The sequence below is a fragment of the Eumetopias jubatus genome, unplaced genomic scaffold (assembly GCF_037043125.1).
Source record: "Eumetopias jubatus isolate StellerSeaLion01/CBP00866 unplaced genomic scaffold, mEumJub1_p1.0 scaffold_9, whole genome shotgun sequence".
NCBI lineage: Eukaryota > Metazoa > Chordata > Mammalia > Carnivora > Otariidae > Eumetopias > Eumetopias jubatus.
In genome coordinates this window covers 40,385,863-40,412,525 of record NW_028274815.1, presented here as the reverse complement: position 1 = coordinate 40,412,525, position 26,663 = coordinate 40,385,863, and the positions used below count along the sequence as shown (strand labels likewise).

The following is a 26,663-nucleotide window of genomic DNA, read 5'->3' as shown; positions in this document are numbered from 1 at the left end:
TTGGACTGTTTACCTTATTGACCCTTGTCAAACACATGCTTGATTATCCTCAGGACTCTGGGTCCAGTGTGATATGTCTTTGTGTGAGCCTGGCAGCTAACCCTACCTTCCTTACCTTTCTCACTATCTGGTCCAGAAGTGGTCTTAATGGAGCTTGTGGGACAAAGCCTTTGCTTTGGGAGCCAAGGGAGGTTTTTTTCACTGTACTAAGACAGGTGAACTGTTCTTCCAGAGAGGAGTCTTCGGCCACTGGAGGGGACTGAATTGGAGAGGGAAAGGAAGGGTGGAATGAATCATAAGCACACAGACCCCTGGAGGGAGTTGTTCAGCATAGTGAATCATCAGAATTTTTGAGAACATATTTTGTGCCTTGTACTGTGCTAATGGGTGTCAGAAATAGAAAAGAAGTGTAAAAGAAGTTTCCTCCACTCAAAGCCGCAGGGTCTGATTTAAAGATAGGCTGCATTGGGGGAAGTGAAAACTCTAGGGCCATTTTGATTGATGGTGCAGTTTCAGCACACTCACAAAAAAGAAGTGGAGTCACAAGACTTATTACTTGCAGATCCCAGAAACGTGGCAGGGGTGAGTGTGCGGAGGGGGCAATGAGCCAAGGTAGGGGCAGTCCTCAGTCCCAGACCATGAGCAAGCACCCCTATTACTTACAAGGGGGAGGTCACTAGCTTTTCTCAGCCTCAACTCTAAGTGATTATTTTAAAAGGTGCCCCAGGAAAAGCAAGGCAGGAACTCGTGGCAAGAATCCTAAGCTCAGGTGCTTATCTAAATGTCCAGGTTCTGGCTGTGAGCAGGGTTCTCATACTGTAAACATGTAGGAAGCAACTCCGAATAGCTGTTTTCTTGTCACATAGGGCTCTTGCAGAGGGACTTGTCTTCCCCGCAGAAGGGCTGGCTGTAGGACTGAGAAGGGAAGAGACCCTTGTAGCCCCAGTGGGGAAGGCAGGCGACCTTGAGGAGGCAGAAGGGGTGGTGGTAGGGGTGCTTCTAGAGGAAGACCACATGACCCAAGGGATGGAGGTGAGAGGATCTGCAGCAAGTGTGTTCACTGGACTGAAGTGGGAAATAGTCGTGAGGAGGCATCACGGAGCCAACAGTGGAGGAGTTTGCTCAGCTGTGCTGTGTTCAGGCATTCATTCTTGTGTCCTGGTCATAAAGAAATCAAAGCTCTGTTCAAGGAGTAATAGTTGGCAAAAATGTGTAGGAGGGATTAGAGTAACAGGATCAGCTGGGATTCTGGGGCCTTGACGTAGCACTGATTTTTTTATTAGTTATTTTCTTCTACTTGGTTTTTTCCTCTTATTTATTTTATTTTATTTTTTAAGATTTATTTATTTATTTGTCAGAGAGAGAGAGAGAAGTGAGAGCACAGACAGGGGGAGCAGCAGAGGGAGAAGCAGGCTCCCCACTGAGCAGGGAGCCCAAGGCAGGACTGGATCCCAGGACTCCAGGATCATGACCTGAGCCAAAGGCAGTTGCTTAACCGACTGAGCCACCCAGGCGCCCCTCCTCTTATTTATTTTAGAGAAAATAATACATTCACATGGTTCAGAATCCAAAAAGCAGGGAGCATATACCTATAGTGAAAAAACTGCCTTCTCTTGTCCCCTAGCCACCCAGTTTTCTCTGGAGGCAAAATCACTGCTTCCTTGGGTATAAGTCTACAAATAGTCTCAGCAGAGACAAGCAAATATATTTGTGTGTTTTCTTTTTTTTTTTTTTAAAGATTTATTTATTTATTTGAGAGAGAGAGAATGAGAGCGATAGAGAGCACGAGAAGGAAGAGGGTCAGAGGGAGAGGCAGACTCCCCGCCGAGCAGGGAGCCCGATGTGGGACTCGATCCCGGGACTCCAGGATCATGACCTGAGCCGAAGGCAGTCGCTTAACCAACTGAGCCACCCAGGCGCCCATTTGTGTGTTTTCTAAAAATATAAATGGTAACATCATGTATATACTCTGCCCTTTGCTTTTTCCACTTAATATATCATGTGGAGTGTTCCATATTGTCCATAAAACACTTTCTTATTCTTCTTTATGGCTAGATCGGAGCTCATTGAGTTAATATGCTTTTATTTGTGGAATTAGTCCATTAGTGGGCATTCGGGGTTTTTCTAGCCTTTTGCCATGACAAACAGTTCCACCACGAATGACGCTCTAAGCATGTCCTTTTGCACACGGATGAGTATATCTGTTGGATAAATTTCTAGAATGCAGTTGCAGGCCCAAAATGGACAAAAGCATGTACAATTTTTTTTTTAATGTTTTATTTATTTATTCATGAAAGTCAGAGAGAGAGAGAGAGAGAGGCAGAGGCAGAGGGAGAAGCAGGCTCCCCACCTAGCAGGGAGCCTGATGCGGGACTCGATCCCAGGACCCTGGGATCATGACCTGAGCCGAAGGCAGACGCTTAACCATCTGAACCACCCAGGTGCCCCAAAAGCATGTACAATTTTGTCAGATATTGTCAAGCTGTAGAGGTGGGAACAATTTACCCTTCAGTGTGTTACAACACTTGGTTTTCTAGCCAACACAGTGTGTTAGCACACTTTTGAAATTTGCTCATATGATAAGTGACAAATATTATCTCGGACTAGTTTTATTTGACACGTCTCTTATTACGAGTAAGGTTGAGCATTTTTTATTTGTTTCAGAGCAGTGCATGTTTCCTTTTCTGTAAGCTGTCCATATCCATGCCCATTTTTCTACTGGGCTGGGTTTCTTTTCCTGACTGATTTGTAGGATTTTTTAAAACACATTAGGAAAATTAGTCCTGTATTGATAATCTGAGTTGCAAAAGTTGGTCAAGTGGTTTTGTTTTGTTTTGTTTGTGTTTTTAAAGTTGGTCAAGTGGTTTTTTTAAAGCTCTAATGGGCAAAGGTTTAGCTGAACAGAAAGGCCAAAAGTAAGGAAACTGCCTCCCTAAACTTACTCAGAGTCCTGAGACCTTTTACAGAGCAAAAAAATCTGAGATAATATTAACTAAGCTTTTTGCAGTTTCTCTTAAGACTAGATTAAGCAGAAGTTTTCCCTTGCAGTAGTCCGTACAGTTGAGTTCTCGGGAGTTCATCCATCTTTGTGTGTATGGTATTAGGAAAAGGTGTGACATTTAAGCTGTCAACTTTGGAGGACTGATACGTGCCCAAGAATCTGACCCTGCTTTGTCTTATAGGTTGAAAGTGTGTGTGCTGCGTATCCTCCACCATATGACAAGGACACCAGTGCTCTTCGGGCTCTCAGAGGAATTCCTGTACATGTCACCCACACCCCAGTACCTCCTGCCCATACAAGCTTTTGTTGCATGCTGCTCTGTGGGGCCAGGCACCAGGGACTCAGGACAGCAGAGACCCTGCTTCCAGGAGCTCACACTTGGGGGCGGAGTTGTGGGGCACAAACTTGCAAAACAACCTCTAGCTAGTAAGATAATTGCTCCAGGGAAGCAGAATACAAAGTGCAGTGGGAATACCAAAGGCACACCACAGTCTCAATTGAGCTGTGTGAATTTTTGTTTATTCTTCAAGGAGAGCATATGCTTGTCCCCACGTCACCCGACTTGTACATCATAGTTGGAGTTTTCCGCCTGCCTCTCTTTAAGATTGACTTTAATCAACCCATCCTTCTGACCTCCGGTTCCAAAGACATTCTCTACTGTGGGTGGGGCATGTTTGTGTGGATGGGAGGGTATGGATTCACCCTCACACTAAAGGTCGGCTGCCCCTACAGATCTCAGAGTTGAAGAACCATGGCATCCTCCGGGCCCTGACAGCAGAAGCGAATGGATGGGAGCCACGTGGTAAGGTCCCCTTCAGCGCCCTAGGAGCCTGGGTGGGACACAAGTTAGAGGTCCCCGTGGTCTACCTTTCATCATTTCAATTTCTCTCGGTACTTGTCCTATAGAATTTTACGGATTTATCATTCTTCAAGGAAAATTAGAATCAACACTAGATTAGAAGTCAAAAGACTTAAGTCCTAATCTAGCACTCAAAGCAGCTGTATTATGTGCCTTGCGCAAATCACATCATCTCCATGTCTGCTGTGGAGGTTGATCAATGCCTTCTCTGTCCTCAAAGGGATATTGCAACAATGATATGAGACAGTGTATGTGAAAAGGCTTTGAAAAAGTATCCTATTTTATCTGCTTCACGTGATTCTTTCGTATACTGTGTTTAAAGTTCATTTCACTTGCTGATTTATGACACAGAAAGGCCCACTCACCAGGTGAGAAACACCTAGAGTCCCATATCTCTGGTGTAAGTCCTGCCTTTTTCACCCACCAGCTATATGACCTTGAGCAAATTTCTTAATCTTCTAACCCTTACTTCATCTATAAGACAGAAAGTGAGTCAGAACCTGTGTGATGGGAATTGTGTAGGGACTATATGAGCTGAGGTGAAGTGCTTAGAGCACAGATTATAAATCTATAACGAGTGCTCATTGCCCTGTATTGTTATCTTGGAATTCTGCAAACTGAAAATGTAATCTCCACAAATATAGGGCTTGTTAAAAATACTCTAAAGTAGAAAAATTATTTGGAGATCTGTGAAGTTTCTTCTAATAGATTTTTATCTTTGTGTGGTGACAAACCTAACATTTATTAGAGATTTTGCCTTAAATGCCAAAATATTTTATATTTCAGTACAAGTAGCATTTTTTTTAATGCCAGATATTTTTTTTAAAGATGTATTTACTTATTTATTTGAGAGAGAGAAAGCAGGGGGGAGGAGCAGAGGGAGAGGGAGAGTCTCAAGCAGACTCCGAGATGAGCACTTGCTGAGCCCATGGAAAGCTTGATCTCACAACCCTGAGATAATGACCTAAGCCAAAGTCAGATGCTTAACCGACTGAGCCACCCAGCCACCCCTGTGCCACATATTTTTAGTCGTATTAAACAGTTACAGGCTTCTTCCAGATTGTTCTCAGCTCATTTAAATTGATAGGCTTATGAGGCACCTGGCTGGCTCAATTGGTGGAGCATACAACTCTTGATCTTGGGGAGTGAGTTCGAGCCCCACGTTGGAGATTACTTTAAAAAAATAAATTCTTTAAGACAGGCGCCTGGGTGGCTCGTCAGTTAATCGAGCCCTATGCCAGACTCCTGGCTCAGTGGAGAGTCTGCTTCTCCTCCTCCCTCTTCCCCTCACCTCTGCTTGAGGTCTCCCTCTCTCCCTCTCTCAAATAAATAAATAAAATCTTTAAAAATAATTAAATAAATGGGGCTTCTGGGTGGTGCAGTGGGTTGAGCGTTGGACTCTTGGTTTCTGCTCAGGTCATGATCTCAGGGTCATGAGATTGGGCTCTGTGCTCTGCACAGAGGTCTGCTTAAGACTGTCTTTCCCTCTCCCCCTCAAATAAATAAGTGTTTAAAAATAAAATAAATAGGGTGCCTGGGTGGCTCAGATGGTTAAGCATCTGCCTTCGGCTCAGGTCATGATCCCAGGGTCCTGGGATCGAGTCCCACATTGGGCTCCCTGCTCCTTGGGAGCCTGCTTCTCCCTCTGCCCTCCCCCCACCCCCGTCTCTCATGAATAAATAAATAAAATATTTTAAAAAATAAAATAAAATAAATAGGTAGGTAGGTAGGTAGGTAGATAGATAGACAGGCTTACTAACTCAGTGATACTGTTTCCCATATGGTTAAGTGGAAGAGAGCCCAAATAAAGGAGGCAGTTGAAAAAGGAAGGGAACTGTGCTAATGTGAGCTGCAATTGCTGTCCTGAAGATTTGTGCTTTGCCTCCATCTTCTTCTGTTGGAGGAAATTAGTATTTATGTCAGGATCATCTTCAGATGAGGAGGAATCTCCCCGGTTCCAAGAGGAAAGGGAAGAGGTGCTCTTGTTATACCTTGGACACTTGTCTCCAGTTTTTAGGGACCAGATTGCAACCGCTAGTTGAGACCTTGTACTTTCTCTTGATTAACCTACAGTCACAGCAGATTCCAGGTGCAGGTGAGGTTTCTGCTCCTGGCTCACAGCCTTCTGCCAAGTTATTTGTAGGTGAAAGGTTGAGAGGCGCCTGGATGGCTCAGTTGGTTAAGTGGCCAACTCTTGATTTCGGCTCAGGTCATGATCTCAGGGTTGTGAGCTGGAACCCTGCCTCGGGCTCTGCGCTCAGCAGGGAGTCTGCTTGAGATTCTCTCTCTCCCTCTTCCTCTGCTCCTCCCCCTTCTCGGGCTCTCATTCTCTCTCTCTAATAAATAAATAAATCTTTTAAAAAGAAAAGAGGGGCACCTGGGTGGCTCATATGGTTAAGCATCTGACTTCAGCTCAGGGTTCTGGGATCGAGTCCTGCAAGGAGCTCTGTGCTCAGCAGGAGGTCTGCTTCTCCCTCTCCCTCTGCCCCTCCCCCTGCTCATGCTCTCTCTCAAATAAATAAAATCTTTAAAGAAAAAAAAAAAGTTTGACCAAGTTGCTTGAAACAAGGACCTGCAGGGTGAAGAGTCCGTGAAGCCGGGCATCGGTGAGCGTGAGGGGTGAGACAGCCCTTGTCAGCACCATAAGAGCAGTCCCTGCTGTGGCCCCACTCTCCTCTTTGTTCAGCCGCTTTCTCCCTCCTTTTCATCTCCCAGGGTCCAGCATGCTGGAAGGAAGTTTTATTCTCTTCACCATCCAAGGCCAAGCAGTCTGTATCCTGGTGAAGTTATCTAGCTTGGAAGCCCTGAGGCTCGGGGTCTCGGTCCACCCCAGATGGGGCTGGCAAGATTGAATTTCCCAGAAGTCCAGACCCATGTCACCTGCTGCCACTAACCACTGCCCTGCTGGACCCGAACCCAGGCCTGTGTCAGTGACCTAGCTAACACGTACCGAGTACTGACCTGTGGGTCATATACCCCTCTCCCCGCCCTCCCTCGCCCCAGAAGCTGAAGAGTTGCACCATCCTCCAGCAGTCCCATGAGTGATGACATGGGGTACAGTGTCACCTGTGTGCAGCTGGGGAGCGCGGACAGGAAGTGCTCGCCAGCAGTTTGGCTCTGGAGTTGCTCTCAGCAGCTTTCTCTGCCTCAGTTTCTGTTAGTGTTTTGAGTTTCTTGTAGTATTTTATTTTATTTTATTTACAAGTATACTTTCAAGACAGCTCATTGCCCTGCGATATCCTCAGCTAAGACCGCATAGCCAGGAGGAGCTGCCCTCTCACTCTTACCACTGGGGCTGGAGGCTGGAGGGGTCATGATTTGGGGTCTTGGACTGAAGTCTCTCCGTTTTCTCCATGTTGTGTTAATTTCCTCTCTAGCAAATGGGAAAAGCCAGCAGCAGGACGCACCACCAGCAGTCCGGGCTGGAGTGACAGCTGTGGTTTGGAGAAAGGGCTGTGTGGTGTGTGGTGGCTACAGAGAACCTGTCTCGCTGCTTTTTCTCTCCTTTTCTCCCCGCCCCCCCGTTTCCGGTGCTTTCATTCATTAGCAGATATTTGTTGAATACTTGTCCTGTGTGGAGCACTGCGCTAGGTTCTGGAGAACGCTGTCCTCAGGTGGCTCCCAGTGTAGTGGGAGAGACAGTCACGACACTGAGGAGCATGGGTGTCAGGGGTTCACAGAGGCCCACTGGCTCCCTCTGCAAACTTAATGAAGTCAGGGAAGGTGGCTGGCTGAGAGTGACATCAGAGTCCTGGAGGATGAGGAAAAAGAGCAGCACAGGGGTTGGGACCAGAAGGTGCAGGCACCTGGGGCGACTGCAGAGGGAGAGCAAAGGCACAGAAGGTGGGAGGGGCTGAGGAAGTTCAGGGAGTTCTGGATGCCCTAGGGCACAGCTACGGGTAGAAGAAAGATCCAAACTGTGAAAGTATTTAGATGCTGTGCTGAAGAGTTTGGGTTTTATCTGGAGAGTTATGGAGAATCCCTGGAGGGTTTCGAGCAGGGGGTTGACATCAGATCTGCCTTTTCGAATGCTCACTCTGGCAGCCGTGTGGAGAGGGTATCCGAGGGCAGCGGGACCCAGGGTGGACAGACAAGGCTGGGGCTGCAGCAGCGATCCGGACGTCCCTGGGTCTCAGAGGGTCTCCTTTTCTCACTCTTGCAGTTGTGAGTGCAGAGGTGCTCAGAGCCCAAGAAGAATGGGAAGCTGTGGACAGCATCCTGACAGAGACAGGTAACTGCAGGAATGGCACTGTGCTACTAAGAAAGGCACCATCCACGTGTGGCTAACATTTCTGTGACCCTGGGATTAGGACACAGAATTCCTGAGAGTTCTCCTTTTAGCTCCCTAACATAGAATAAAATATCTTTCCAAATCCACCTCTGGAGGAAATGGGAATGAACGCCATGGGAAAAGGGCTGCCACCTGCTCAGACCTGAGAGAAGACAGGGAGGACCTTGATCAGGGTCCACTTCCGCAGGGTGATGAGGTTGGGCAGAAGGATGGAGGCAGGCAGCCAGAGAGAACAGGTTGTTCACTGGACAAGGAAGTCTCTGGAGACAGGGACTGAAGCCATCTGCTGGAAGGCTCTGAGGGCTGGGTAAAAATTCTCACTCCGTTTTCTGACAGGTTTGGACGGAGCTATAGGAGGGTAGAGCTCGGACCCATATCTAGCTTGAGCTCTACTTGGGCTCCTGGAAAGTCATTACAGTGGACTGTGTCAGTCATCCCCGAAATTGCTGATACGTTCACTCCCTGTGGACTGTACCAGAAGATGGAGAGGGGGGTCATCCATATACAGGGTGTGAGAAAGGGCAAAGTGGAAGTGAGGAAAGGTCCCTAAACAGACCTTGGCATGCTCCCACATGGGGACCTACTCCAGGCAGTGACTTGCCTCCTCACAGATGAGTGGAATGGGACCCCCTGCCGGGCAGATCTGTCCCTACTCACTGCAGAGGTTGACCTAGCAAGCCTCTGAACAGCCCCGTCTAAGAAGGGGCCTGCCCAGCAGAGGATGCCAGCCCCTTAAAAGAAGATTGGTTTGAGCTGTAGATATCTGATGTCTGCCACTGAAAGCCAGTGTTTGGCTTAGAGGTGATAACCAGAAGGCCCTCAATAAATGTTCGCTGACAGAATGACTACTGTTATAAGTCTGAGAGTGTCTTGCCTTTTGCCACAGGGAGCCAGGCCAGCGCAGACCAGCCTGGGCAGCTGATCTCCTTCAATGAGGCTCTGCAGCATTTCCAGACCGTGGACCTCTCTTCCTTCAAGGTATGAAAGTAGGGAGGTTTGGGGTCTCAGGCAAAACACCTTCCCAGGAGCCAGGTTTCTATCCTACCAGCCTAGGGCACTGGGCAAGCAAGATGGAAGCTTCCAGTTGAAGACCTTACCTCATCTAAGAAATCTTGGAGCACAGAATCATCGGTAGCCAAGGACCCAGGCTTCATGCCGGACCCCAGTGGCCTTTTTGGGACTGTGTCCCCAGAGCTCTTGTGGCCCTGCCATACACAGGTCTGTGTAGCTGCTCCCTCCTCTTCCCTCTTAGGGATGGGGAGGTCTGGAATCAAATGCTAGACAGTTCCTTAGGGAAGCAAGGCATTCTGTCTAGAAAGCTGAGTAAGTCATGGCCATTCACTCTTCCATTCCTTCAGGGAACCAGAAATTATTTGGGAATTTTAAAAATACGTGGGGTTGGAAAAAGAAGAAACATTGAGGAGAATAAAAGCTGGTGGGCTTCCTGGGGCATCTTGAGGGACTAAGAGTAGTTTTAGAAGATTGTGATTTCAGATCTTCAACTTAAAACCTGGTTCAAGAGAGGCTGAAAAGTCAAGAATCATGGGTGATTTATGGGACACAGAGGGCCAGAAGCTACCAAAATCAGAATATTCTAAGACCTGCAGCAGTGGCCCTTGAGCAATAAGTCAGTATGACCTGGTTTAGGAGGTGCTCTTGTGGTATGGACAGAATGCTCCAGCAAACTCTCAGGTATCCAGCTCCAAAAAGTCCCCACTAACCTCCCCACCTCACTGGCTCTCTCACCCTGGAAGTTGAGAGGACTGCTAGGCTTTATCATTTATGCCCTCTGCAGAGAGAGAGAGATCTACAAAAGGCAGAGCGGTCCTGCTGGGAAACCTAGCCTGGCTTTGTCAGACCAAAGCAGGGGTCCCCATGCCAGCCATCTCTGGCAGTCAGTGGGAAGTAGCTCTGGAGAAGCCCAAAGGAGCAAATGCGGACAACGGGCTAATGCCTATACTTGGGGACATCTCCTTTTCTTTTCTTTTCTTTTCTTTTCTTTTAAGATTTTATTTATTTATTAAAGAGAGAGCAGGAGCGGGGACGGGGGGAGCAGAGGCAGAGGGAGAAGCAGGCTCCCCGCCGAGCAGGGAGCCCGATGTGGGGCTCGATCCCAGGATCCCGGGATCATGACCCGAGCCGAAGGCAGGCGCTTAACCAGCTGAGCCACCTGGGCGCCCCGGGGACATCTCTTCTACTTACAAAAATCCTGGGAGCCAGCAGACCCTGTCTCTAGAGATGGAGCAGGTGCTTCACAGTTCCTGCCCCCTTCCAAGGCCCAGAGACCAGCCAGTTAGTTGGCGGAGCTACTTCTTTCTGCAAGAACAGTCCCTGTACTGACCCTGATGGTAAGTTCCTTAGAGCAGGTGAACCCAGCCCTCTGCCCATTGCCTGCAACTTCCTCCCCAGAAAAGAATCCAGCCAACTATTCGAAGGACGGGGCTCGCCGCCCTCCGGCACTGCCTCTTCGGGCCTCCGAAGCTCCACCAGGGTCTCCGAGAAGAAAGGGACTTGGTCCTGACCATTGCTCAGTGTGAGTGCACAGGTGCTGCCACGAGGCAGATGCTGCATATGTGGTCAAGCAGAGAGCACTGTTTGTCCTCCTGTTGTGGAGGCTAAGCCAGAGGTCTTGCATGTACCGTGTTGGCAGGGAGAGCGGGAGCTACGGGGTGAAAATGTGGGAGAACACAGTGTCTTGAGTACAATCCAGATCTATCTTGTCTGAGCCGTTCTCTGAGAAACACTCAGTCCTCCCCGGAGGGGCAGGCAATCCGACAGAGTAGGGATGTGTTTTCGGGCAGGTGGCCTGGATAGCCAAGACCCAGTGCATGGCCGAGTCCTCCAGACCATCTATAAGAAGTTGACTGGCTCCAAGTTTGACTGTGCCCTCCATGGAGACCACTGGGAAGATCTGGGCTTTCAGGGTAAGAGACAGGAATTGTTCATCTTTTTTTCCTTGACCCCTGAATCCAGGACTAGAATGAGAGCCCAGATAGTCCTCTTCCTGTCGTGCTAGCGCCCTGAGGTAGGATATTGGGGGAGAGGGTACAGGAAATGCAAAGGCCCTGAGGTGAGCACGTTTATCGTGCTTGAGAAATAGCGAGGAGTATGGCTGAAGTGGAAAGGCCGTTGTCAGACATTTACTCTAAGAGAGATGGAAAGCGTCAGAGTGATAGGATTTGGTTTTTTCTTATTTTCTTTTTCCTTTTAACACAGATGAAAATTTTGCTTTATATTATTTTATTTTTTGAGTGAAACAAAATTATTTGAGCTGTTTTGGATTATGCTACTCTTTTTTCAGAATCATATCAAGTTACATTTATGTGGAATAGGAAAATGTCCTCATTTAAAAAGGAAATTTTATGTACGCATAATTAATTCGTCCATTGTTATTGACAACATGTTTAAGTCCCTCATCTATAATATAATTATCTTATTTTCCTCCATATGCAATGAGAATCATGTCAGTGTTACGATTTTTGTTTCAACCATCAAACAATTTAGAAAACTCAAGAGGAGGAGCAAAGTTGGCTGTATTTACCTATATGCTTACTCTTTCCACTGTTCTGTTTTCCTTTCTTATTAGTCCAAGATTTCTCCTTTTATCATTTCCTTTCATTTTCAAGAACTTCCTTTGAGCGTTTTCTAAAGTAGGTCTGCTGGTGATAAATTCTCTTGGTTTCCCTTCATCTGAGGAAGTCTTGATTTCCCCTTCACTCCTCAAGGATCATTTCTCTGGACAGAGAATTCCAGGTTGACAGTTTTTTCTTGCAGCTCTTGCAAACTGCTACTCACTTCTGGCCCAGAAAGCTTCTGTCATTTGCATTCTTTCTCCCTGAGAGGCAGGCAGTTGTTTCTCCCTCTCTGCTTTCAAGATCTTTTAGAGTTTGCAGGAGTTTGACTGTGTTGTGTCTTAGTGTGGATTTCTTTGGGCTTACCCTATTGGGTTTGCTCAGCTTCTTGAATCTGTAAGTTTAATGTCATTTGCCAAATATGGTCTATCTTCAGCCATTATTATTTCACGTACCTTTTTTCCTTAATTCCAGTGTAGTCCACATACAATGTTACATTAGTTTCATGTGAATAATATAGTGATTCAGTAATTCCATACATCACCTAGTGCTCATCAAGATAAATGTACTTATAAGTAGCCCTTCACCTATTCACCCATCTCCCCATCTGCCTCCCCTCTGGTAACCATCTGTTCTCTATAGTTAAGAATCTGGGTTTTTGTTCATCTCTTTTTTTTCCCCTTTGTTCATTTGTTTTGTTTCTTAAATTCTGCATGAGTGAATACTTGAAGTACTTTTCTCAGCCCCATACTTTCTCATCTCTTGTGGGACTCTGATGACACAGATGCTAGATCTTCTGTGCTGTTCCACAGGTGAGAGGCTGTGTTCATTTCTTTGGATCTCTGTTCTGTAACTCATAGATCTCCAAGGCTCTGTTCATTTTGTTTTGTTTTGTTTTTTCTCCCTGATGTTCAACAGATTGGATAATTTCTATTGTTCCATCTTCTATTTCACCAATTCTTTCCGCTGTTGTCTCTATTCTGCTCTTGAGCCTGAGTGAGTTTTTTTTTTTTTTTTAAAGATTTTATTTATTTATTAGAGAGAGAGAATGAGAGATAGAGAGCATGAGAGGGAAGAGGGTCAGAGGGAGAAGCAGACTCCCCGCCGAGCAGGGAGCCCGATGTGGGACTCGATCCCGGGACTCCAGGATCATGACCTGAGCCGAAGGCAGTCGCTTAACCAACTGAGCCACCCAGGCGCCCGAGCCTGAGTGAGTTTTTAATTTTAGTTATATTTTCTGGTTGTAAGTTTTTTATTTGGTTCTTTATACCTGATATTTCTTTACTGAGACTTCCTATTTTTACATTTTTTTCAAACTGTAATTATTTATCAAAGGCATTTTTATGATAACTGCTGTAGTAGATTTCTATTGTTGCTGCAACAAATTACCACAAATTTAGCAGCTTGAAACAACACAAACTTATTAAAGTTAATTTATTTATTCAAGTAATCTGTACACCCAACATGGGGCTCAGGCTCACAACACTGAGATCAAGAATCACATGCTCTGTTCCGCCGCCATTTTAAATCCAGCTCCATACAATGCTCCACCGCCGCTGCTGCCACGACCCAGACGGCGCACCAGCACCCCACGGCCGACAACTCCGCCACCGTGGAGGACATGAACGAGTACAGCAACATAGAGGAATTCGCAGAGGGATCCAAGATCAACGCGAGCAAGAATCAGCAGGATGACGGTAAAATGTTTATTGGAGGCTTGAGCTGGGATACGAGCAAGAAAGATCTGACTGAATATTTGTCTCGATTTGGGGAAGTTGTAGACTGTACAATAAAAACAGATCCAGTGACTGGAAGATCAAGAGGATTTAGATTTGTGCTTTTCAAAGATGCTGCTAGTGTTGATAAGGTTTTGGAACTGAAAGAACACAAATTGGATGGCAAATTGATAGACCCCAAAAGGGCCAAAGCTTTAAAAGGGAAAGAACCCCCCAAAAAGGTTTTTGTGGGTGGATTGAGCCCAGATACTTCTGAAGAACAAATTAAAGAATATTTTGGAGCCTTTGGAGAGATTGAAAATGTTGAACTTCCCATGGATACAAAAACAAATGAAAGAAGAGGATTTTGTTTCATTACATATACAGACGAAGAGCCAGTAAAGAAATTGTTAGAAAGGAGATATCATCAAATTGGTTCTGGGAAGTGTGAAATCAAAGTTGCACAACCCAAAGAGGTATACAGGCAGCAACAGCAACAACAAAAAGGAAGAAGAGGTGCTGCAGCTGGTGGACGAGGTGGTACTAGGGGTCATGGACGAGGTCAGGGCCAAAACTGGAACCAAGGATTTAATAACTGTTATGATCAAGGATATGGAAATTACAATAGTGCCTGTGGTGGTGATCAAAACTGTAGTGGCTATGGCGGCTATGATTATACCGGGTATAACTATGGGAAGTATGGATATGGACAGGGATGTGCAGACTACAGTGGGCAACAGAGCGCTTACGGCAAGGCGTCTCGAGGGGGTGGCAATCACCAAAACAATTACCAGCCATACTAAAGGAGGATGTTGGAGAAGACAGGAGGAGATTGCTAAAGTTTAACCCATCTTGCAGGACGACATTGAAGATTGGTCTTCTGTTGATCTAAGATGATTATTTTGTAAAAGACTTTCTAGTGTACAAGACACAACTGTCCAACTGTATATAGCCACCAATTAGTTTTCTTTGTTTTTACTTTGTCTTTTGCTATCTGTGTTATGACTTGATGTGGATTTGTGTTTATACAAATTTTATTTGTATGATTCCATGTTAAACCTCAAATAAATGCTTCCTTATGTGATTGTTAAAAAAAAAAAAAATCACATGCTCTTCCAGTGGAGCCAGCCAAGTACCCCACAAAACAAACTTACTATCTTATAGCTCTGTAGCTCAGGAGTCCGACACAGGTTCACTGGGGTAAGATCGCTGTGGCAGAGGGCTGCATTGCTTTTTGGAGACTCTAGGAAAAACTCCATTTCCTGGCCTTTTCTATCTTCTAGAGGCCACGTCCACTCCTCCTCCTCCAAAGCCAGGAACAGAGCATCTCCCTGAGCCTGGCTCTGTCCTCACATCTCTTTCTCTGATTCTGTGCTTCTGCCTTCTTTTCTCACTTTTAAGGGCTCTTCTGAATACATTGGGCCCACCCAGAGAATCCGGGATAGTCTCCCTATCTGCTGATCGGCAACCTTAATTCTTCCTATGATCTTAACTTCCTCTTGCCGTGCAACAAAATATATTCCTAGGTTCTAGGGATTCGGACAAGGATGTCTTTGGAGGGGCCATTATTCTGCCTATAATTGCTGCTTTAAAATCCTTGTCAGGTAATTCCATCATCTGTTATCTCAGTGTTGCTATCTATTAAGTATCTTTTCTCATTCAAATTAAGATTTTCCTAGTTCTTGGTGTAACAAATGATTTTTTTTTTTTATTGTATCCTGGACATTTGGGGTATTATGTAATGACACTCTGGATCTGCTGTAAACCTTTTATTTTAGTAGGCATCCTCTGACACTGAGCCAGTGGGGGAAGGAGGATGTCACCCCATTACTTCTGGGCAAGGGTGGAAATTTAGGTACCCCATTTGGCCTCTGCTGGTTCCACTGGCTAAGAGGGGGCACAGGTGCCTCATTACATGACTCATTACAGGAGTCCCATGTGGACTCCACCGACATCACAAGGATGTGGGGCTCAGTCCAAGCTCCCCAATATGCTCACACTACCTTGGTGAAGCTAAGGGGTACCTCGTTACATTCAGGCAGGGTTGGCCAAGGCCTTGAAGCTCATGGGAGAAGGAACTTGATTTGGCATTGCTCACCATCACCCTTCAGTTACTCATCTCGGTTACAGGAGCGAATCCAGCCACAGACCTAAGAGGAGCAGGCTTCCTTGCCCTCCTACACCTGCTGTACCTGGTGATGGACTCAAAGACCTTGCTGATGGCCCAGGAGATTTTCCGCCTGTCTCGTCACCATATCCAGGTGGGGCTTTGTGGGGAAGCCAGAGGAGAGGGCTGTGGAGCCATTGTGGGTGCAGGGTGCTCCTGAGCAACCAGGAGAGCCTCATGGGGGCTGTCTCTAGTTGCTCAGGACTCTCAGGACAGCTGAGGCAAACCAGGACAAGGCTTCCCCCACTAGCCTGACCTGGGCTAGAATCTGAGCTCCACCACTTGTTAGCGTGTGTCTCAAGCAAGTGCTTCAACTCCTCAGAGCCTTGGTTTTTTCATCTGTAGAATGGAGATCATGGACACTTCAGCTGGACAATTAGGAAAATTAAATGAGGTGTGTACAAAGGCACTAGGCATAGCTATGATGCTAATGTGTCAACTCACTGTCCTCCCTGAGGACATCCCTTAAACAGTACTAATAGGTTCTCCTAACCCTGAAGGAGGAGAGTTAGCCTGTATGTGCCCCAGAGGAGATCTACCTATGAGGGTCAAGGGACACATGGTCTTACTGATAGGCCAGAAGTGACTTCTGTAGTCACTTGGTCTGTCCAAGCCTTCTCTGGTGTTGGGTTTAATGGTTTTCCTAGGCAGTAAAATGTGGTAGTCCCGCTGTTTTAGAAAACAAATCTGACCCATATCCTGCCATTCATCTATGCCACATGCTGGCACCTGGAATTTATCCACTAAACAAATTTCTATTCAGCATTCCCTATGCTAGTTATTGTGCTTAGTGCTTGGGGGTACATCAGTGAACAAAGATCCTTCTACCAGAGAAGACAAGGCAGTGAGCCTAACACATAAATAAATGATAGAGTACATTTAAAGGTGGTGAGTGCTAAGGAGAAAAAACAAGTAGGGTAAGGTTAGGAGAATATGGGGAGTATTTTATGGGGTGCTCAGGGTAGCTCTCACAAGAGGGAGTTAAATCAGACCTTGAAGGAGGTGAAGATGTTGGCCCAGTTGGTGTCTGGGGGAAAGCATTCCACACAGAGGGAGCAGCTAGAGCAAAGGCCCTGAGGAAGGAATGTGTCTGGCACTTGAAGGGGTAGCAGGGAACCAGCTGTAACAGAAGGAGCCCAGGAGAGCAGTCAGAAGGGAGATCCTATGGCTAACAGGGACCAGATGGCAGAGGGCCTGGTAGGCTGATAAGGACTTTTGATTTTACTCTGAATAAAGTGAGTGTTTTTGCAGCCTGGAATACACAATCCAACCTAACACCTTTAAGTGTATCGTATCAGCTGCTAGGTTGAGAAAAGTCTTTAGTGAGGACTTTTATAATCAAGTCAGAGATGATGGGTATTTTCAGAGGAGGTGGTGTGAAGTGGTCAGATTCCGGATGTAGAATCTTGAGCATATGGGCTTAAGAAAAGAGAGCCAATTGGGGTGCCTGGCTGGCTCTGTTGGAAGAGCATGTGACTCTTGATCTTGGGGTCGTGAGTTCAAGCCCCACATTAGGAGTAGAGTTTACTTAAAAAAAAAGAGAGAGAGAGAGAGAGAAAGGAAGGAAGAGAGAGAGAGAAAGAAAAGGAAGGAAAGAAAGAAAAGAAAGAGGAAGGGAGAGGAAGGAAAAGGAAGGAAGAGAGAGAGAAAGAGAGAAAGGAAGGAAGGAAGGAAGGAGAAAGAAAGAAAGAAAGAAAGAAAAGAGAAAGAAAGAACCAGTATCTTTTTCTCATGGATTGATGATGAGTGTGAGAAAAAGAGATTTTTAGTCTGAGTAACTGGAAAGATAGAGTGGCCATCAACTGAAATGGAAAAGAAAGAGCAAGTTTGGGTGGGGTTCAGTTTGCCATACAAATTTCAGATTCAGGTTTTCATTTTTGGCAAGAATACCAGGAGTGATGTACCTTTCTCTGTGCCTCAGCTCAGAATGTCTTACTACTGGGATGGTTGGCTTGGGTCGTATGGTCAAGGTGAGGTCTGCCGGGTTTCTCCACTGTAGTTATTATTTCTCCCTTTGTAATTAAAAGTATCTCGGGGAAGATACTTTGAGATTGTGCAAATATTCTGTTTTTCCTCAAACTTTGTTCTAATGGTGGTTTTCTGTTTCCCTCACTTTCTCTCATTTTATTAATTGGAAGAATTCCAGTTGTCTGTGTTCTTCTATTTATTTATTCATTCAATTACTTTTTATATCAGTGTGGGCTCCTGGATATTTATTTTATTCTATGGGTTATAACCCAGTACTGTTGTTACTTATTTTGTTGCTCACATTGTTTCAGCTTTGGCCATTTTAGAAGCTCCTTCAGGTCAGCACTTACGCTCTTTTGTATGCCCTGTTTTGTTTTGTTTTTTAATAAAGATTGTATTTATTTAACTTAGAGAGAGAGACAGAGATAGAACATGAGCAGGGGAGGGGGGAGAGGGAGAAGCAGGCTCCCTGCCGACCAGGGAGCCTAATGCGGGGCTCGACCCCAGGACCCTGGGATCATGACCTGAGCCAAAGGCAGATGCTTAACGACTGAGCCACCCAGGCGTGCCCCCCCCACCCCACCCCCTGCCGCCTCATACCCTGTTTTGAGCACTTTTTGGCTTTCTGGACACCAGAAGATGCCATCTTATATTTTCCCTGTATGATTTCCAGCCCTGGAATTAACCACTTCTCCAAGGAGCTCTCGCTCCTTTAATTGGAGAATGACATTTGAAAGTGAGAGCGGAGGGCCAGGTATGCACGCTGCTCCTAAGTTCTCACCCTTCTAGGCCCTCTGAGTGGACAGAGCCTGGAATCTATGTCTGTGGCACGGGTTTGCTCCCAGCTCCAGTAGGAGTGGCCTGAGGTGGCGAGCTCGCCTGTCCTGCCCCGGCTGCACCTCGCACACAACAGGAAGGTGGTGTGCCCGGGTACTGCCTGAGGGAGAGGAGCCCTCGAGTAAGGGGCCAAAGATCACACCTGCAACATTTTAGTCAGATCATTTTACGTCAGAGGGCTGGAATTGGTCAGGCCGGGGTTGCCAAAACAGACTGTTGCAGTAACAGCGTTGTGGGCCGTGTGATGTAGTTTTCACCATGTCTGCTGCTTCTTTTGTAACATGGGAAAATAATTCCAGCCCTGCAGAATTATTCTAGGTTGGAGATAAACTATGTGAAGTGTCAAGCGCATTAGTTATTCGGTGAGTGTCAGTTATCAAGGTAACTTTTGATTTCCAAGAGTAAAAATACAGCACACACACACACACACACACACACACACACACACAAACACACGTGCGCCTGCATGCGCGCAACACAACCGTTAGTAAGGTAGATGCCTTTTTTATTTTTAATTTATTTATGTGTGTGTGTGTATCTTAGGTGGGTCCCTTTTTTTAACCCAAAAGTTCTTGAATACAGAACAAATAATCATATGGTTCCTGCCACTGGGGCAGTTTTTCATTTCTAATGTCTACTCAGTATCTCTGTATATTTATGGGAAAAGCACCTATTAAATCTTAGGGCTCGGGCGCCTGGGTGGCTCAGTCGGTTAATCATCTGACTCTTGGTTTCAGCTCATGTCATGAGATCGAGCCCTCCGTCAGGCTCTGCACTCAGCATGGAGTCTGCTTGTCCCTCCCCCTCTGCTCCTCCCCTTGCTCATGCTTTCTCACTCTCTCTCTCTCAAATAAATAAAATTTTTAAAAAATGTTTTAAATAAAAATTAAAAAATAAATCTTAAGGCTTCACTTATGCCTATTCCAGGAAACACTGGAGGAGGCAAGAGTGGGACTTAATGAGTATCTGGTCTTGAGATATATTGAGGCCCCACAAGTTGAGAATGTGGGCATTTGCTGTGGTCTTCATGATGCAGGGAGGTAATTTCTGGGTTAAGTTTGAGAACTGTACCTATTAGCTTCTGCAGTGATGCAGTCTCTTGCAGCAACACTGCTTCACCATAATAGACTCCCAGAGTACCTCAGCAATCCAGCCCCTCATTTCATTTTATTTTATTTTATTTTATTTTTTTAAGATTTTATTTATTTATTTGACAGAGAGAGAGATAGCGAGAGAGGGAACACAAGCAGGGGGAGTGGGAGAGGGAGAAGCAGGCTTCCCGCGGAGCAGGGAACCCGATCCCAGGACCCCGGGATCATGACCTGAGCCGAAGGCAGACGCTTAATGACTGAGCCACCCAGCCGCCCCTATTTTATTTTTTAAAAGATATTTTTCATTTATTAGCATGAGCATGAATTGGGGGGAGGGGCAGAGGGGGAGGGAGAGAGCAGACTCCCCACTGAGCACAAAGCCCTATGAGAGGCTCCATCCCGGAACCCCGAGATCGTGATCTGAGCTGAAGTCAGATGCTTACCCAGCTGAGCCACCCAGGCACCCCCAACCCCTCATTTTAGATGGAGGCCCAGAGAAGGGAAATGACTTGCCGAAGGTCTTACAGCTAATTAATATTTCCTATAGGTGATCTCTGACCTCAGTGTCTCCCTTCTTGTGATTTATGAAGGTTCTCTTATAAGAGCTTCCTGCAGAAATATGGAAGCCAGGATAGAGGGTTATTGCCAACTCAGAATTCCTCATTTGAATGAGGGGAGGGAGCAGGCCATTCAGGTATCTGTGGGAGGAGCATCCCAGGCAGAGGGAGCAGCCGGATGAGAGGAGATGCTGGGAACTTGATCAGCAGGGACCCAGACTGACCAGTTTGACCAATCTGTTTCTCATCCTTTCACCTTCTGGCCTCTGTGGGATTTACTGGGGATTTACGTTTACTCCTCCACAATATGCATGTCGGACAATAAGATGGAATAGCAGCTTAACCTAATAAAGTAAGAGGGCTGGCACAGGCAGCAGGAAGCTAGACACTAGTTCCATCTGTGTTATTATGGAGCTATGGTTTGAGACAAGTCACTTAGCCTCTCTGGGCCTTAGTTTGGCCTAAACAATTCCAAGGTCCCTTCCAGATTTATTGTGTAATTCCTTGAACTATAAGCACTTCCAAGGTTTTAAAGTAACACTTGACCTTGAGCCCTTATGAATCTTGAAAACACCATTTTCCAGGAGGCGTGTGTGAGACCAGAGGAGCAGCTGGGGGACACCGCCCCTGCCTGCAGCCAGTCCTGTTCTCTCCTGAGGGGAGGACTAAAGTTCCAGGTACCTGTGGTACATCCTGCTAAAGGGAACTGGCCAAAAAATACAAGTGCCGGGGTGAGAGGCGGGCAGACTCCCACAAGTCCTGGCAGGGACTTAGCCCACGCCATGCTGAGAAGCGGAGCTGTTACACAAACACGGAGGCACAGGGCCCATCGGGCTACTTGCTGGTGGGTGAGGAAGCACCTTCTAATCGTGCTTAGTCACACACACACTTCTGTAGCCTTCTGAGCAGTCTCCATCCATTGTTTCATTCCGCCAACATGACAGGCTGGCGAAGAGGGAGGGCAGTGATGATCCTTGCAAATCTGTTTTCCAGCAAAGGAATGTGAGGGTCAGAGAGGTAAAGCTAGTAAGTGGTGAAGCTGGGCCTAGGACCCGCCTTCTGACAGCAGGCCTAGCAGTGGGCTCCTTACAACAGCCGTGGTCAGCCAGCAGCCCACTTCAGAGGCCCAGGCCCCTCCCCAAAACTACTGGGTCGAAACTCCAGGGCTGCTGAAACTGTATCAGCAGCCCCCACAAAAGCTGACTCGGTCTTCCTTGCTTTAGGATTCAAAGGTGGTTAAGCCTGAGTGTGAGGGATGAAGAAAAATGAAATCTTAAATGGAAACTCAGAATGGTCCAGGTCTGATGTTCTCTGCTGTCCCTCAGTCCATTTTCTAAACACAGCCTCCAGGTGGTATTTCGGTTCCAAGCAACACTTTTCAGGGCCAGTGGAACTGCTGGAGAAAAGGAGACATTTAGATCTGAATTCCAGTTTTTCCCTGCTTTTTAATAAGTGGGCTTGGTAAGAATGTTCCCAAGAGTGAGTGAATGCTAGGTTTAGATCCTCTGTTAATTATGTTGCTACCGTATTCTTGTTCCCATATTTATTTTTAGACTGAGAAAAGGCAAGGGAGGGGGCAGTCTTATACAAGGATGTGGTAAGTAGGCAGTACGCGAAGGCGTGAATGCGTGGGCCACTCATGCTGGGGCAAGGGTAACGATGGTGGGCAGTGGTTAGCCCCTCTTTGGGCTGGCCCTGTGCTTAGTATTGTGCATATGTGATCTGAATTACCTCCGACGGTAACTCTGGGAGTGGGTCCGGGGATAGACAATAGAAAATGTGAACTGTAGGTAAAAAACCTATCTTGTGGAGTGTTTGTGATGTTAGTGACTTGACCCCACCCAGCATGGCACGTGTGTCAGGGTCCCCAGGACCACCCCCAGTTCGATGATGCGCTGGAGGACTCCCAGGACTTAGCCTGCCGTCGTACGCACAGCTGTGATTTAGACCAGCAAGAGCAAAACCAGCAGAGGGCAGCAGTGCATGGGACAAATCTGTAGGCAATCAGGCGTGGTCTTCCTTCCAGAGTCCTCTCCCGGTTGAATCACACGGAACATGCTTAATTCCTCCAGCATCGAATTGTGCAGCACGGGAAACGGTGTCAGCCGGAGAGCTCACTATAGAGAGATTCAAGGCCCAAGGGTTTATGGGACGCAGTCGTGCCCATCTGTGTAGCACATACCCCAATGCCAGAATCACAGAGAAAAGGCAGATATTCAGCATAAATCATGTTGTTTGTACAAACAGCTGAGGCGCATGAATCATCCTGAGGGAATGGTGGGAACCCTCCTCAAATCCAGGTTCCCAGGTGCCAGCCAGGGGCCATCCTTGCAAGCAGGCCTTTCTAAAGACAGCAGTCTCAGATCCTGGTGCGTTAACTCTCTCCTGCACAGCATTCAAAGGTACTTCCTAATGGGAAAGCTAAGTCTCATATAGTGCAGGTGGCCTTTCTAAGGACACAAAGCCAGTAGGTGGCCAGGCCAAGATCTGGAACCCAGATGCCACAGAAGACCCCGAGAAAAATCTTTATGGAGCAGAAGACCCTCGACAGTTCAGTGCTGCCAGATAGAACTTTCTGCAATGAAGAGACTGTAATATATCAGCACTGTTCGATATAGTAGCTACTGAGCACATGCGGCTATTGAGCACTTGAAATATGGTTAATAGGACTAAAGTGTTGAGGTTTTTTCAACTAAGGAGTTGACTTTTTTTAATTTTGCTTAATTTTTTAAAAACGATTTTATTTATTTGAGAGAGAGAGCACACAAGCAGGGCGGTGGGGGTGGTGGGGGGCAGAGGGAGCGGGAGAAGCAGACTCCCCACTGAACAGGGAGCCTGACATGGGGCTCGACCCCAAGATCCTGAGATCATGACCTGAGCCAAAGGCAGATGGTTCACCGACTGAGCCACCCAGGTGCCCCAAAGTTGTTTAATTTTTAATTAATTTAAACTTAAATGGTTCTCTGTGGCTACTTGCTGTCATACTGGACAGCACAGTTATGCATCATGATGTAATGGCTTTTCTTCTCAGGGGAAGCAGATGGGATAGACTTTGGCTCGTGCTCTAAACTAATGAATGCACTGATCTGTGGGTCCCTCTCAGTGGGTGTCCTTGGATATATGCAACAGTGGAAACTAACATGTAATATATGGAAATGCCCTGGGAAAAGCCCCTTTTCATTTTCTTAGGTTTTGTTATTAAAGAATAGGAAGGATGGGGCGCCTGGGTGGCTTGGTGGGTTTAGTGTCTGACTCTTGGTCTCAGCTCAGGTCTTGATCTCAAGGTGATGAGTTCAAGCCCCACTTTGGGCTCCACACTGGGCATGGAGCCTACTTAAAAAAAAGAGAAAAGAAAAGAAAAGAAAGGAGCTTGCCCCTCCAAAAATAAAGCATTAAAGTAGACCCCACAGCGGATTCTGAGGCCCCTCCTGGGGAAGCAGCCCCGGTGAACCCCTTGCTGCCCCCTCTTTGACCCGCACAGCTAGTTCTCAGGCCTCCGTTATTGACAAATGGGGTGTGCCAGCCAGTCTGGTTTCCTACCTACTTTGTGCCTGTGCCGTCTCTACTTTTGAATGAAGTGTTTTATGAGCAGTCAAATAAGATGCCTAGAAAAGGGGAGAAGAGATTGTAGGAACCTGTACAGCTGGATAACCGAGCCTCACCCCTCCTGTGTTCAGCCTGACCCCAGGGGGTGGTGTGGTCCTTGGGCAGCACCATGGTGGGTCTGGTGAATGAAGGCCAAGGACAGCCCCTGGGTCGGGATGGGGAAGAGGCTGGAGAGCTTGCACAGGGCTTATGCCCGCCAGCCTGCGTGTGAATTATCCTCAGTTGGAATCCTGGTTCCAGCGCCTGGGGAAGCTCATTTCGGGTCACTGAGTCCCAGCTTCCTCATCTGGGAAATGGGAGGATTATTGGGAAAATCAAGTGTGAACATCAGCAATGTCAGCTGCTGCCTCCCGGCCGTGGTTGCCACTGCTCCCAGGGGACCTTGCTGGGTTGTGGATGACGGGCCCAGAAGCCAAGAGCCGGGGCTGCCACTGACCCTTGCCTGCTCCATTCCAGCAATTCCCCTTCTGTCTGATGTCCGTGAATATCACCCGCATCGCAATCCAGGCATTAAGGGAGGAGTGCCTCTCCAGGTGAGTCCCAGCACTGCGGGCCAGCCCCCCCCACCACCACCCCTCCCGGGGCTGCTGGCTGGCTGACGAGAAGGAAGGACGCAGCAGAGCCTGGTTCCCTCCTGCTCCAGCCCCATTCTCCCAGCTCGTTCTGGAGACCTGCAGCTCCCCAGGGAGCCAGGACAGAGCACCATCACCCCCAACCAGTCTCCCAACCCTGCCCTGGAGGCGAAGGCTGCTTGCGGAATGGCTCCCTGGGGAGGGGGGGGGATTGGGGCTGGCAGAGGCACCCAGCTGCCAGCTGTGGTCCGTGGTCCGCTGCTGAGCACACCGCCCCCTTGTGCCGTAGGGAGTGTAATCGGCAGCAAAAGGTGATCCCAGTGGTGAACAGTTTCTATGCCGCCACCTTCCTCCGCCTCGCACATGTCTGGAGGACGCAGCAGAAGACCATCGCTGACTCTGGCTTTGTCCTCAAAGGTGTGCTCTTTCTTCTTGGAGAGGCCTGAACTCCCTAGTGTGTCCCCCCTCCCCCTGCCCAGGTTCAGGGACCCCAGCATGGTTGCTAGGCTGGTTTGGGCTGCAGTTCCCTTCCCCCTAGCCGCCCCCCCCCCACTTTCTCAAGCTCCAGCTGCTCAAAGTCTCCATCAGCCCACAACCCTCTGGGGCCTGCTAGCTCCCCTTTCTCTGCGCCCGCCCTCCCTTCTGGCCTCCGACCGAGGGTGGTCATATTTTCTGAATCAAAAGCTGGGTCCAACAGTTGGACTGGCCATTCAAAGTTGAGACTGTCCTGGTCAAGGTAGAAGGTGTGGTTGCTGTGGCTTTATCTGGTCCATCATCCTCCCTCTCTGGTGAGCTCTCCACCTTAGAAGACTCCTTCACCCTCCACTCCACAGGGTCTGGGATGGGGGTACTGCCTACGGCTGCTGGGCCCGGACTGGTGTGCAGTCCAGAGCCCGGCAAGCCTTTTGTTCTCCAATCCTCTGTTCCAGACTTGGAGGTGTTGGCCAAGAAGAGCCCCAGGCGGCTGCTCAAGACCCTGGAAATCTACCTGGCTGGAGTGTCAAAGGGACAGGCCTCGTTGTTGGGAGCACAGAAGTGCTTTGGGCTACAAGCCCCTCACTCCAAGGATCTCACCTTCACAGGCGTGTGTGACCTGCCGCCACATTCATCTGAAGGCACGTGGCTGATCTGACCAGCCCAAGGCTGACGGAGACTTAAAACATGGGCCACAGGGGCATTGGGAGGGTGCATGGCACATTATGCCAGGCATACCCGGGCTGGGCCTGGTCAGGGAAGCCAAGGACCCTCACCCATGTGAGACATTAGGGATAGTTAGACCCACCCCGCTCCCCACAGACCCGCCTCCAGAGCAAGGATTTGCCAGAATTGAGTTGAGCTAGTGGAGAGTTGGTTTGCAGGTAATCTCGACGAGTGGATGGATCATGAGGTGGGAAGGCCCTGCCTGGATGTTCCCCGTATGCCCACGCTGAGAGAGATTCCCACGTCGAGGTGCCAGATTCTGGCTTGCTGGGCAGCAGGGCTCTCAGGCAATGGGTGTCCACAGGACAGGGACCCTGGAGCTAGAATTTGAAGGGAAAAGGTAGCCGTGGCAGCAGCCAGCAGGGGACAGCATGAACCAGGGCAAGAGGCCTTCTCGCTGTCCTCTCCTGGGCTGGCATCCCGGCCCCTCTGGGGTCTCTGGCCTGGACTCATCCCACCCTCCCCTTTCCCCATCCCTCAGCCCCGCTGTTGATGACACAGAACCGGCTGTCCTGTCCGGTAGGTGTCTCCATTGCTGCCCATCCCAACTGCCCACCAGCTGGGCACCCCCTTGCTGCACACTCCCCACCCCATGGAGGTGTGCAGTTCCCATCAGGGATGGCTTTCTGGATTGGTTGAAGGAAGGAGGAAATTCACACACCAGCAGTTTTTGAATAAAAGAATTGTTCCATCCAGGTCAAGGGCCCCAAGAGTTTTCCTCCAAGACAAACCTTGCCCCTTCCTGTGGCCCTGTTGTTCCAGGGCCTGGTGAGAGCCAGGGGCTCCAGGAGAGAAGGTTGCTCTGCCCTGGCCAGGCTCCCACTGAGTGTACATGGTGTCCCTCCTGCACTTAGAGGCCAAGACGCCTTGTGCACTCTAGCCAGGGGGCAGGGCGGCCCTGGCTCTGGTTAAGATTGCTGTGAGGCCCCCGCATGTTTTTTCCTACATTGGCTTCTGGGGAAGCTAGTAGCTCTGTTGCTCCATTCCTCTGGGCCAGGGTATCCTGAGCTGGGGAGACCCCACTACATGGCTCTCCTGTCCTCTGTACTCCGTCAAGTAGACCCATGGAAGACCACGGTCTCGCCCCTGCACGCTTCTCCAAGTGTAACCCACCGGAGCTGCGGTGCATTGCAGAGGCAGGACAACACATAGCCACCCTGGTATGGCAGAGAACTCCCCACTGCTCTTAGCAGGATGCCTCGAGGACAGGGCTGGTAACGGAAGGCA

General features: G+C 48.1%; 1 protein-coding gene and 1 pseudogene across 3 annotated transcripts in view; both read left to right on the top strand.

Moving 5' to 3' along the window:
- The window catches only part of ELMOD3 (ELMO domain containing 3), a 29,279-nt gene extending 3,148 nt beyond the window's left edge, over nt 1-26,131 (top strand). For 2 of the 3 annotated variants that reach the window (XM_028122450.2, XM_028122452.2), the window contains 10 exons: nt 3,183-3,260; nt 3,734-3,803; nt 8,023-8,091; nt 9,038-9,129; nt 10,561-10,684; nt 10,953-11,075; nt 15,569-15,699; nt 24,121-24,197; nt 24,526-24,653; nt 25,166-26,131. In XM_028122450.2, coding sequence (XP_027978251.1) covers nt 3,183-3,260; nt 3,734-3,803; nt 8,023-8,091; nt 9,038-9,129; nt 10,561-10,684; nt 10,953-11,075; nt 15,569-15,699; nt 24,121-24,197; nt 24,526-24,653; nt 25,166-25,368 — 1,095 coding nt within the window. In that variant the 3' untranslated portion in view covers nt 25,369-26,131. The remainder of the gene's footprint in view (nt 1-3,182; nt 3,261-3,733; nt 3,804-8,022; nt 8,092-9,037; nt 9,130-10,560; nt 10,685-10,952; nt 11,076-15,568; nt 15,700-24,120; nt 24,198-24,525; nt 24,654-25,165) is intronic. The other variant, XM_088026442.1, reaches the window with a different exon arrangement.
- On the top strand, nt 13,263-14,509 carry LOC114223494 (heterogeneous nuclear ribonucleoprotein D-like pseudogene; annotated as a pseudogene).
- Nucleotides 26,132-26,663: the final 532 nt, after the last annotated feature.